This window comes from Rhipicephalus microplus, chromosome X (genome assembly GCF_043290135.1).
Source record: "Rhipicephalus microplus isolate Deutch F79 chromosome X, USDA_Rmic, whole genome shotgun sequence".
Lineage (NCBI taxonomy): Eukaryota > Metazoa > Arthropoda > Arachnida > Ixodida > Ixodidae > Rhipicephalus > Rhipicephalus microplus.
This window is the reverse complement of record NC_134710.1, coordinates 316,964,287-316,976,722: the sequence shown is the minus strand read 5'-3', so window position 1 is coordinate 316,976,722 and position 12,436 is coordinate 316,964,287. Positions and strand designations below refer to the sequence as shown.

Here is a 12,436-nt window from a genome sequence, read left to right as displayed (position 1 = left end):
GACGATGGCCTGGCTTTGACCCTTCAGCTGCGTACTCGTGACCAACTGCCAAACCAGCTCACAATGATTGACAACAGCAAGGCTAACCACACAACACAATACCATGTTGCAGTCAAGCACATTGGACCCGCCTAAAACCCTCCAGGCTTCTCGTGAAACAAAAAAAAGAAAAAACCTTTACGCTAAAATTTTGAAACAATTTGGTGCTGCCAAAGTTACCCCTATCATGGACGTGGAGATGCTTACCAAATATGAAAGAAATTGGCTTGTGAGAAAAGCACACAAAGGCAAACACAATTTGGCCCCATATAACCTTAATCACACTACTTCAAAACTAGCTTTTTCCTGCCATCCGCAATACTATGTTGTAACTAACATTCGCTTACTTATCAATAATTTAATTAAACACAACCAACTACAGGGTTTTCACACGAAAGCTGCCAGACCCTATACACAAGTTATCTGTGCACATTTTTCATTCTCTCAATACTTAACGTAGTGGTGAGTGCCTACTTGAAGGACACCCTGAGGCCAATGAAAACTTACTCGCAGCGGATCAAACTGCGTCCTCTAAATCCTATCTCTAGCCTCAAAATTTGGTGAACGCAACGCTCTCAGCTCAAGTGATCATTTGATCCCTAAGTAATCACGAAAACAACGAAATGAATAGAATAAACCTCTCATACTACACGCTCATTTATTGAATGTAGCTTCATTTCAGCCCATGTTTTTAAAGAACGCACATGATTTTGCTGTGCGCCCTAGCACGACATCATAGTATCATCCAAAGAGCACTACTATACCAACACACACCTAATCATAGGTCATATCGCTATAACCTATAGCCGCCACTCTTTCAAATTTAGCGGGCATACCAAATCTTCATCCCTGACCTACATGCTTTTATCTCGAATAAAACTAATTTCACGCAGTCGGCAGACTGATGCGGGCCACTGCTTCCGCATAACAACTCAACTAAAAACAGTCACAATGCTTTTAAAAAATCTTGAAGGGAAAAACTGCGGCTACATGAACTAGCCGGGGAGATGACAAAGCAATACTACTTTAAAACCAAAAATAAGCAAACAAACATGCTTCTAAGAAAATTTACTTTGTCCGACTCTCCAGCTTATAGTTGTCCCTCACTTCAATCTCACACGCGGCGGTTGAGGTCTTGGCGGATTTTCAGAACGCCCGGCACCACAACGTGCACGTCCTACAATCTGAACAGCGCAGTCACGCATCATTCGCGATTTCAGCCTGCCCTGATCAGGTTCGCGGAGAGGACACCAGTGATCCGCAGAAAAGAGTGAGGATGCCCTCTTTGGGCTTGCACCCGCGCGGTGCTTCGTTAGTGTGGTCTTTTTCCTAGGACCCCTTCGACGCTCTTGTCCGCGGAAAGCTTTTAACCTCTGCCGCCGTCGCGAGGACCTTCGCTGTGGCCAACCGCTTCGCCGCTGGCGTCTTACTGTACGCCACAAAGGACCTTTCGTTGAACAGGCCGCTCACCTTCCCTTCTTTATTTCGCCTGGCTGTTTGCTACCTCTTCCATACATTCCCTTTGTCGCCCACGCACGCTTGCCTCTTTTACGGCGACGTTTGCGACTGACCTGTCCCACACTGCTTTGAAATTTGTCGCGGCTTGAATCATCGACGGTATTACAGCTCAAGGGCGCACCATGAAACTTGCTGTGGACGCAATTGCAAGACTGGCGCTTTACACGAGATGCCATTTCCGAATCCGCTTTCTTTTTACTTTTCGTCCGGCGGCTCGGACGCATGCGACGCAGTTTTGACACTGCTGCAAAGTTCTTATTTGCTACGATGACAGGTTTTGCGCCTTCTTTTACACGCGTAGTACTGTTCGTCTTTCTCGCGGCTTTGCGACGCCTCTTTAGTCTGTGCCGTTTCTTGCGACTCGTCTCGGAGCCTACTGCTCGCAACTCAAGGTCGCTAACACTCTCACTGCACTCGTCAGCTGTCGACGCCGCGCCGTCTAAATAATTTTCGAAAAAAACACCTATTGCACACTCTAGACTGGCGGACAGCTTGACTCTCTTAGGAACAGTGCAGCTGCTTCCCTTCAAAAAATCTCGCTCGCCTTGCTGGGAGCTGCCTACAACCGTACTGTTTTCCTCACTCTCTGCATTCGCTGCTTCTGAGCTTTCTCCGGTGATCTTGATCACTTCCACATTGTTTACAAGATCCACCGTCGCGACAAACACAGTTGAGGTCTGTACCAGCTTTTCTACAGCTACCCTAGCTGTTTCGCTAGCATTTACTGGCACAGCACCTCGCTGCACTTGCTCTGGCCTTTGTCGGCCTCTCTAAGTATAGCACCATCTTCCGCAGCTCTCACATACGGTTTATCTGCGAACCTGCTGCGCTCTTCACACGTGCTAGCTATCTCTAATGCCGTGGACTGCACCCCACTCATTGGATCATTGCACTTCTCGTGCGCTACAGTTGCGGATGGCTGAAACTTCTGCCATATTGCTTCAATTTTACGTTCCAGAAGTTTAATCTCCAACTCGCGTGCTTGATGACGCTCTTTTTTATACCTTCTTTTCTTCTCTTTCTTTTTCCTGTTCCTCTCGTTCTCGTTCCCGTTCCTCTCTTTCGCGTTCCTCTCGTTCTCTTTCCTCTCGTTCCCGTTCCTCTCTTTCGCGTTCCTCTCGTTCCCGTTCCTCTTTTTTCGTTCTCTCTCTCACTCCTCCATTTCCTGTTTTTGTTCTGCACACCTTCGGAAAGCTTTTAACGCGTATCCAATATCCTCCTCACTGGCGCTTTCCAAAATTAGCTCTAAAATATCTGACCTGCCCATTCCTTCCTTAACTTTAATACCCAGGTCTTCACAAATGTACAAAAGACCATCTTTTAGTAGTGTCCTCACCTCCATGATTGCCGTTATACTTTGGTCCTGCATCACACAAATATAGGGGATCCCTCTAACACACAAATAGGTGATCTCCCTAACTCACACACAATCCAGCTTCTAATAAACTCACACAAATGAAGCCTGGAAAGTCAAAGCAAAGACCAAGCACTCACCACAGCACAGCACCATATCGTGAAGTTCATCTCACCGCTGCCAACCTGTTGTTATGGGTCGGAAGGAGGAAGTGGCTGATGATGACATCCCACCGCTGCCACCAGTTGTTGCGAATGGGGGACTACCCGGTCTCTTGTGGTAGCGTGGTGTAATCGGGTGGAGAAAACGAACGCTGAAAAGAAGAGGATACAAAAAACAAACAGGTTTATGGCACTATTTACACTTATTTACAGCATAAAAGGTTAGTGGTTTCACAAACCACGAGCGTGGTGGTTGAACCGTTACATGGTTCAGAGCGACGTCCAGCACTCTGCGGCGTCATTTTAAGCCCTGTCGGGCTCCTCCTCTTTGAGTGGAACACCAATCACACACGCACAACAGGTGAGGGGGACGAGCATGCACAGTCCACGTGAACGTCTAATATTGAGTCGTGATCACTGCACTGCAAGGTGGCTCCAGCGGGGCTCTTCCTCGTCGTGTGTGTGCCGCTAGTCGAGAGGTACCAAACTTCTGACAGCATACATCAAATGGTCCACCGATTTGTTCGCTTAATTAGCGGGGCGATTTCCGGCGGCCGCCACGGTCTCTTCCAAGGAAGATGCTGTCTTTGTTGTCCTCTCCCGAATCGTTAACGGCGCGTGGCGACACAACGTCTCACCCTCGGGCTAACAGGCACAATGCCTGGCAGGCATAGGCAGCCCACCGGTCGGCTACGTGATTGAGGATTAAAAGAGTGCCGCTCCCCTGTCAGCTCTGGCGCCGGTCACAACAGCTTCCCCATCGCCAGATGAGTCGCCAAGGCCATCAGTCACCGCTGCTGCTCGAAGGGACGATGAAAGGGTCCGTAGTTGAAAGTCAGGAACTCGCTTTTGCTTGCCACATGGTCTGGGTAATTGCCGAAATCTTCGACAGCGTCTTGCACACTGGACGCCAAAGGGATTGAGAGCCTCCCCAGTATATCGGCTAACGCACAATGGCGTCTGCCCAGACGAATTGCCGGGCCAAACTTAACAGCGGCAACAATCGTGGGCGGAATGGAGCTGCAAGCTGATTGCTGCTTTTGGCCGGACTGCCTTCCACCTTGTCAGAACCGACTGATAGCCAACCTGACCGGTACCGAGGATGGAGTTCTAGAAGGGTTCCATCTCGAGGTTCCAGCTGAGCGCTCCAGCTCTCCACATAAGCTTCCAGACTCGTTGCTGGTACCCGACCCAAATTCATGTCAGCCATCAGCCACCCTATTCTCTTTCATGGGGGGAGATACAGAGGGGCACAGGGTAGCTGGACCCTTCGTAAACGTGCTCACTACCATATACCGAGCTCAAGTGGAGCGGCAGCTTGATGTCTCATCGCAGTCCTCCAGCCTGACAACAGGCAAGGAGACCACCCTCGAGCCTCAGCAATTGGCTTTGCGGTCTTCAGACCCGACACCTTCTGGGCACGTGGAGTCGTCCACCCCTATCCTGCAGGATGGGTCACGACATGACACACCCTACCTGTCTACGATACCAACAGTTCCCAGTGATACCAGCGTGGAGAGCAGACTCAGTGATCAGGCGGTGGGGGATTTGCCTACTACGCGGCAGTCATTGGTCGAGTATGCTAGTGCTTCCCTCAATCAATCCACATCTGCCGAAGACAGATTAATGGAATATATGCCTATTTTATCCGTATCTGCCCCCCACGCCTTGGCCGACGGTAGTGATGTGCCGCAAGCAGGCGAAGTCAACATCAGCACTTCCGGCCTCCCGGTGTACAGCCCTACTTGGGATCACGGGCAATGCAATATGACTTTGAGACCATCTGAATGCCGTGCGGATCACCAGGAGGCAGTGTGCGTTGAGCAGGAATCGAAGATGGATCGGCCAGCCGGCGACCAACTCGCACAGAGCAGCGAGGTGAGGCCTTCGTACGCCCCTGGTGTCTGCAGCGTGATGTGCAGCTATGGTGGCGTTAACCCCTATGGACGCTATGGTACACAACCACCAAAAAACATCCTGATTTCTCGCGACCACAGAACAAGAAGAGGCATAGATGGCAGCGCAGAGGCTCCTGCGTCAAAGCATGATGCCCGGGAATAGCAGCCTGTCCAGAACGCCGCCGGTAATGAAGACCAGTGCCCCAAACTTTCCCAACGCAATTGCCCGCTAAGCGTGCTGCGACCGCTACGAGATAGCCATGGTCACCGACCAGAGTGTTCGACAGCCCCACAAGGCAAGTCCTCGTGTCCACGAGAGGGACCCCACAGACACAGCCAATACGGTCCACCAGAAACGGTATTAGCAACTCAGTGCTCAGGCCTGCGGGCTGAAGACGACCATTGCGAAACAGTCAATGGCATCCACCAGAGCCATCATCGCCTTAGTCTCAACGCAAGAAGCACCGTCACCATGACCAGCCTCTGCGAGACAGCCAATGCAGCCCACTGAGAGGCATTAGTTCTACCTATGGTAGTTCATGGCCTAGGTCCTATGAATGTTTCCACCTTCGAAGACAGGACCTGTGCCAGCGCAGGGCAAGCTTGACAGGACTGCATGCACGCAGCGTGGCCGAGTGTAATGATGAAAAAAGCAGTGCTCAGGCACGGGCGCATACCCGGCTAGAGAAAAAGGAGGACAAAGTCAAAATGAGAACAGCTGGCCCAAGATCGGGTGTTGTCTCTCTTCTCTCCGTTACAATATATATATATATATATATATATATATATATATATATATATATATATATATATATATATATATATATATGTGTGTGTGTGTGTGTGTGTGTGTGTGTGTGTGTGTGTGTGTGTGTGTGTGTGTGTGTGTGTGTGTGTGTGTGCGTGTGTGTGTGTGTGTGTGTGTGTGTGTGTGTGTGTGTGTGTGTGTGTGTGTGTGTGTGTGTGTGTGTGTGTGTGTGTGTGTGTCTGAGTGTTATGTACTGTCACAGAGACCGATCACAAGCCAATGTAGGCAAATGGTCCAGACAGTTTGTAATCATTTTATGATTAATCAATAAAATTGCAATTAATTTAAAAAATATGCATTCATGTTGTCCAAAGTTTCTTTGCTGACTAGTTTCTTTCATGGGATGGCACACTGAGCTTGGTAAGCCACCCTCTGGCTACGCCACTGCCTTGCGGTCATGCAGCGGTGGCAGCGGCTGCAACAAGCAGTGAATGCTGTCGTAGTAACTTGTGCTGAGTATTCCTAAAGACAGGGTACGTAAAAGCAGAGAAATGAAAGAAGTCAAGAGATCGCTGACGTCTTGACTTCCTTCTTGTGTCAATGTGTTCGCACGCCCCGTGTTTTAGAATAAACGCTCATATTTATCTCATTACTTCATTCATCTTTATCTCATTACTGTACCTTAAACGTTTAAATTTATCTGATTACGAGTTCAGGATACTTTGAGGTGTTGACGTGAAGGAAGCATTTTCACGCACGCACAGTGCACCAAACTCTACTGCTAGGTATTCAGGGTAAAGCCCGGTCTCCGAGAGTTCGCATTGTCTTTTCATGTAAAACATTACCCTAATCTTGAATACCCATTATTATTCTCGCTTTTTTTTCTAACAGACCTCTACAAGTGCCCGGAAATCCCGAAATTACCCTATCTGGAAGTGGAAAGGAAAAACAGGGAAGTCTACAAGTTCACTTGCCAAGAAGGGTACCGAATTCAGGGAAAATCACAAATCCACTGCCTCGGGCAGGGCGTGTGGAACGATCATTTTCCTACCTGTGTGCCAATCAAAAAAACGTCTAGCGCTCGTACCACCGAACCTGAGGAGCAAAATCCAATTAACGAGCTGAAGCCGACCTCTGTTGGGCAGGGTGAGTGTCATGTATACTGAGCGCGCCCCTGTGGCCTGTAATAACTAAGAAAGAGTATGCCGTCGTTCAAAATCTTCGAAGTCATTTTAACTCACGATACTTCAAAGTGGCAGCATTATTCCGATAACCAACTTAAAACATCTGTTGACGGACTGTTGCACAGGGTTTCTCTGCTAACGTTGGCCAACTAGTTCAAAAACAATAATATTACGATACACTATTATTACTCCTATAAAATGGCCCGTGAGCTGACGCCCAACGCAACCGGGATAGGTTATGTACTTTATTTGCCTGAATAATTAATTAAGCTGATGCACAAACTATCAACGTAATGTTTACACCGACAGCAAACGTTTAGGGTACATTTAGTGTTTACCGACTAAACATGGCACCCCAGAGCTTCCCCAACCACCCTACAGCCTATCATTAGTTCAGTCTATTTCCGGTTCTCTCGAGTAAAAAGTTTCATAGAAGGATGGCGCGAAGGTTTGGTGCAGACCATTCAAATGGTCGTAACAAGATAATTGTAGATCATTCCAGTTTCACTCCTTTGTATCCACTCTTGTGCATCGACATTTGGTATCTTGTGTGGCTACTGTTGCGCCTTCGTGTAGCGTGGTGCGGACTCGGGCCATCCGAGTCCCCGGAGAGGACGAGTAGAGAAGCCGGAGAAGGAGAAAAAAAATGTTTATATACAGTATTTACATGGTAGCGTGGTACAACATGAAAAGAGAATCACACACGAGCGCCTCTGCGCTAGCGTTTTTTATACATCGTCCGCCTTCCCAAGATCCCTTGCAAAGATAATTTATGCGCAGGATACTCCAATGAGATCGTCGTCTTCCTCTCCGGCCCCGAAGAGGGAAAGCCAAACACCGCCTCCCTCTGAACCTAGGAAAGGGGGCAAGGCATGCCCAGTTCGCTGTTTGGTGAGGGAGACCCCACGCGCCAGCGTGGCACCACAGTGAGATGACGTGGAATCCCATGCGCAAAGTCGCTCCCTGATGCAGCCAGGTTGACTCAAGCAAGGCAGAATACCCCGTACAGCTGCTGGGTCGACGCTGCTTCGGAGTGTTGCTCTCGGCGGCTGACAAAAGCTTGGCCAACGACTTTTGTGTCAAGAGGAGCCGGCGACGTGGTTTTTCCCGATTGTCCGCGTCCGTCGCCGTCCCGGTGCAGGGTTGACTCATCAACAGCTGCCAGGTGCCAGCAGGCCGCGAAGACCACGTGGAACTTGGGCGAGGCACAACAGCACCCCCGCCGCCAGATGATACATCGGGAGGTCGAGTTGTTCCATGCAGCTCGGCCGGGTCGATGTCGGCGACGTTCCGGCAAGGCTCTTGCTTTCTCGAAGGGCCTGGTCAAACTGGAATGCTCCAAGAGCTGGCCTCTGCGCCCCGCTTCGGTGAAAAGTGGGTGACAAGCTCCAAGAAACGACCTTTGTCAGCCACACACAATGCGACAAGCACCGCGTGCACGCCACTCTCATCGCCAGGCCTCAGATTTTACAAAGCAAACATCTTATCTTAATAACTTAAGCTCAAGGAAACAATGTGCATACCAATCGGGACAAGTGTCCAGTAACTCTTTCATACGTAATTTCATTTGGAATCGAGATAACATTATAATCAAGCTAAACAAGCAAACTGTAGAGCTCGGGACAACGAGGGAGTCAGTAAAAAATTTCTCTATGCCCTCACTGTAACACATTGAAAAAAAAAGTACACATTAACTAGGTAAAGGTAAACAAAAAAAATCAAACAAACCTTCCGCGTCTTTTGACGAGTCAAAACGCTCGACTTAGGGCGTCTGCATTTGTATGAAGGCCACCTCTCTTGTAGCGCACCTCGAAATTGTGCTGCTGCAGTGCTATGCTCCATCTGAGCAAACGACCATTCTTAGGTGACATTTGGTGTAACCAGGTTAGTGGAGAGTGATCAGTTTCTATAATAAACTTAGAGCCAGCAACATAGCAGCCTAGTTTTTGTACGGCCCAAACAATGCAAGCACATTCTTTTTCCGAAGTGCTATAAGCCTCTTCCCTGCTGCTCAATTTGCGACTCAAATACAAAACCGGCCGCTCCTCTCCACTCTGGTCCGTCTGACATAGCACTGCTCCTAAACCGCGTTCGCTTGCATCACACTGAATAGTGAAAGGTTTTGCAAAATCCGGTGCCCTCAAGACGGGTTTCTCACTCAATGCGTGCTTCAGCTTCTGAAAAGCGTCTTCCTTTTTAGAGTCCCATTGAATGTTCACAGGTTCGGTCTTGCGTAAACTATCTGTCAAAGGGCTGGCAATCTCGGAGTAATTCGGGACGTAATGCTGATAGTAACCTGTGAGGCCGAGGAATGCTCTCATCTCGGTCTTAGTGCTGGGACGACGATAACCGACCACCGCGGCTACCTTGAGTTCGGACGGACGACGACGCCCATTTCCTACAATGTGCCCTAAATAGCTTACTTCAGCACAGCCCAAATGACATTTCTCTCTCTTTACCGTAAGACCTGCATTTTTGATCCGTTCCAAAACCATCCGAAGGTGTTCAACATGGTCTTCCCATTTGTCCGAAAATATCGCCACATCGTCTAGGTAAGGCAGCGCAAATTTCTCGAGCCCGTGGAGAACCTTATCCATCAGGCGGCTGAAACAATACGGCGCGTTCTTGAGCCCAAAGCTCATCATCAAAGGACGAAAAGTGCCCAGGGGTGAGATAAAAGCAGCGTATCGACTCGCGCGCTCTGTCAAAGGGACCTGCCAATACCCCCTAACAAGGTCTAGCGTAGAAATGTATTTCGCCTTAGACACTGTCTCTACCCTCTCTTCAATGTTAGGAATAGGGTAAGTCTGGTCGATTGTTACAGAGTTCAGGCGGCGATAGTCCACGCATGGCCTTGGATCACGGCCCGGAATCTCAACCAAAATCAAAGGCGAGGTGAAATCACTGTCTGCTTCGATGATAACACCTAGGTCGATCATGCGGCGAATTTCGGCCTCTAGTATCTCTCTCTGTCTAGGTGACACCCGATACGGCTTACAGCTGATCGGCTTGTTAACCGTCAGCTCAATGTCGTGCTTAATCACATCCGTTTTGCCTGGCTTCTCGGAGAAAACGGTAGCGAATTCCTGTACTAAAAGCTCTAAATCTTCCTCTTGAGCCTTACTTAGGGTGTTCCCTGTGTCTACCCTATCTGACAATGTGCTGCTGACCGTGCCATCGGAAAGACAAAGGATTTCCGCGCCCTCGTCCTCAGGAACATTGAGTGCAAGGTTTACTACTGCTTTTCGTCGCATGTAGGGTTTCATTAGGTTACTGTGATACACTTTGGGGCATTTCCGGCCCCACTTTACCTCGTAGTTGGTGTCTGAAAGCACTGACATCACTGTCGCTGGTCCCTCCCATTGTACGTCCAGCTTGTTTTTTTTTTTTGAAGGGCACAACAGCATCACCTCATCGCCCACTTTAAAGACTCGCTTTCGAGCTGACTTATCGTAACGGGCCTTGGAAAGCGCCTGTGCTGCGCGCATGTTGCTCTCCACCACTTCGCGTGTAGTCCCCAGTCGCCCCAATAAATCCAGTACATAGGAAACCACATTAGGGTCCTCCCCATATCCAGTCCATGACTCTCGTATCAAGTGCAGCGGACCTCTCAAGTTCCTGCCGTAGACAAGTTCAGCCGGACTAAAACCCGTACTCTCGTGTGGGGCCGACCTCAGAGAAAACATCGCAGCTGGTATACACCCCTCCCAGTCACTTTTATGCTCAAAGCACAAAGCTCGCAAAACGCGTTTCATGACCGAGTGCATGCGTTCCACAGGGTTCGACTGTGGATGGTGAATAGAGCTATGCGCGATTTTTATCCCGCAGCGTTCTAGGAATGTAGTCGTAAGGCAGCTTGTGAACACACTTCCGTTGTCACACTGTATCTCCGAGGGAAAACCCACCCGAGAAAAAATAGACAACAATGCGTCCACCACGCATACTGAACTCAACTCTTTCAGTGCGATTGCCTCCGGGAACTTGGTGGCAACGCACAGCGCGGTCAGGACGTACCGATATCCTGATTTAGATGGAGGCAGAGGCCCCACGATGTCAATCACGAGCCGACGGAAGGGTTCTGTGATTATTGGCACTAGTTTCATTGGTGCCTTCCATTTGTCTGTTGATTTTCCTATCCGCTGACAAGTGTCGCATTCACGGACAAACATCTCTACATCCTTCCAGCACCCGGGCCAGTAGAACTCCTGAGCCAGCTTAGCTTTCGTTTTCTTTATACCTAAGTGGCCCGCCCAGGCGTTGCTGTGGGCCAGGTCGAGAATGTTCCGCCGGTATTTTAGTGGAACTACCACTTGGTTGTAGACCCGCCCTTTAGCGTTCTCATACCTGCGATGCAACACCTCGTTTTGGGTGTAGAACGAAACGTTCTTTCTAGAGTTACCTTCCTTATGTATGGCATCTAGCAGCATAGAGAGTGCGAGATCCGCCTTTTGATCGACCACTAGCGTTGCACGGTCGGTTCTGGCTAGCTGACACCAACTGGTGGACGCGGGTGTTAACACCGAGCCTGTCACCAAGTCCTCGTTTTCGGGCGTTAGAGATATTTCCTCGCTGTTGCCGACCATAGCCCCAGTTTCCGTCTCGACAACTCGCATGGCAGACTCATTTTCCGTCGCAACTACCTCAGGTTTTCCTACACTGCCCTCGGACGTCTGTTCCCCAGAGGGTGAGCTGCTCAGCTGTTGCGTCAGCTCGCGCGCCTTCGAACGGGTAAGGGCCATGCAAGCTATTTCGGTGGCAAATGATTCTCCACGTGTTTTTAACATTTCCTCAGACTTATTTGAAAATAGGTAAGGGAAGTGCTCCGGAAGGTTGGCTGAAATTGCTGCTTCCGTACACAATTGGCCGAAAGGGCCCTCGATTACAACCCTCGCTATCGGTAGGCAGACGCTTTGCTTTTCTGCCACTTGCCGAATCCAGGCACACTCTCCTATATAGTCTTCGGAAGATACGCAACTTGGATGCGCTACATCCATTGTGGCCGCCGAGTCCCTCAATACCCTACACATTCGGCCGTTCACTGAGAGTGTCCTCATGTAAGGCTTCAACAGCTTTAAGCTATCCTCTGACTCCTGAATTGTGGCAAATGCCATGTGCCTCTTACAGCTCCTGGCCATGTGGCCCTTTTCTCCGCAGCTGTAGCAAACAACTGGCTTCCGCGCTTCTAACGCATGCGCTATGTCACCCGGCGCCTTTGAACCTGATGAAGGTGCCGCCTTAGTCCCCTCACTGTCCTTTCCCTGCTGACTGTCTAATAACTTGGAATTCTCGGGTTTCCAGTTATTTCTTGCAAACCTCTTGCGTCCCTGGTTTCCCGACCAGCTTTCTACCTTTTCATTTTTTTCCGAAGTTCGTGGTGTACTGCGGAGACTACGGCGTGAGCAGTAATCTTCGGCGAGTTCTGCTGCCCTGTTCATGTCTACGTCTTTCATCCTATCCTGCACCCAAAGCCTTACCTCCTCGGGAATTCCCCGGTAAAACTGCTCAAGTACCATCAACTCAATGACCTTGTCATG

At 49.5% G+C, this 12,436-nt stretch overlaps 1 protein-coding gene across 7 annotated transcripts in view; it reads left to right on the top strand.

Moving 5' to 3' along the window:
- LOC119162101 (sushi, von Willebrand factor type A, EGF and pentraxin domain-containing protein 1) overlaps positions 1–12,436 on the top strand; it is a 398,489-nt gene that overhangs the window by 369,233 nt on the left and 16,820 nt on the right. For 5 of the 7 annotated variants that reach the window (XM_075879536.1, XM_075879535.1, XM_075879534.1 and 2 more), the window contains one exon: positions 6,610–6,864. The exons of the other annotated variants lie outside the window; for them this stretch is intronic. In XM_075879536.1, coding sequence (XP_075735651.1) covers positions 6,610–6,864 — 255 coding nt within the window. The remainder of the gene's footprint in view (positions 1–6,609; positions 6,865–12,436) is intronic. 7 annotated transcript variants of the gene reach the window in all.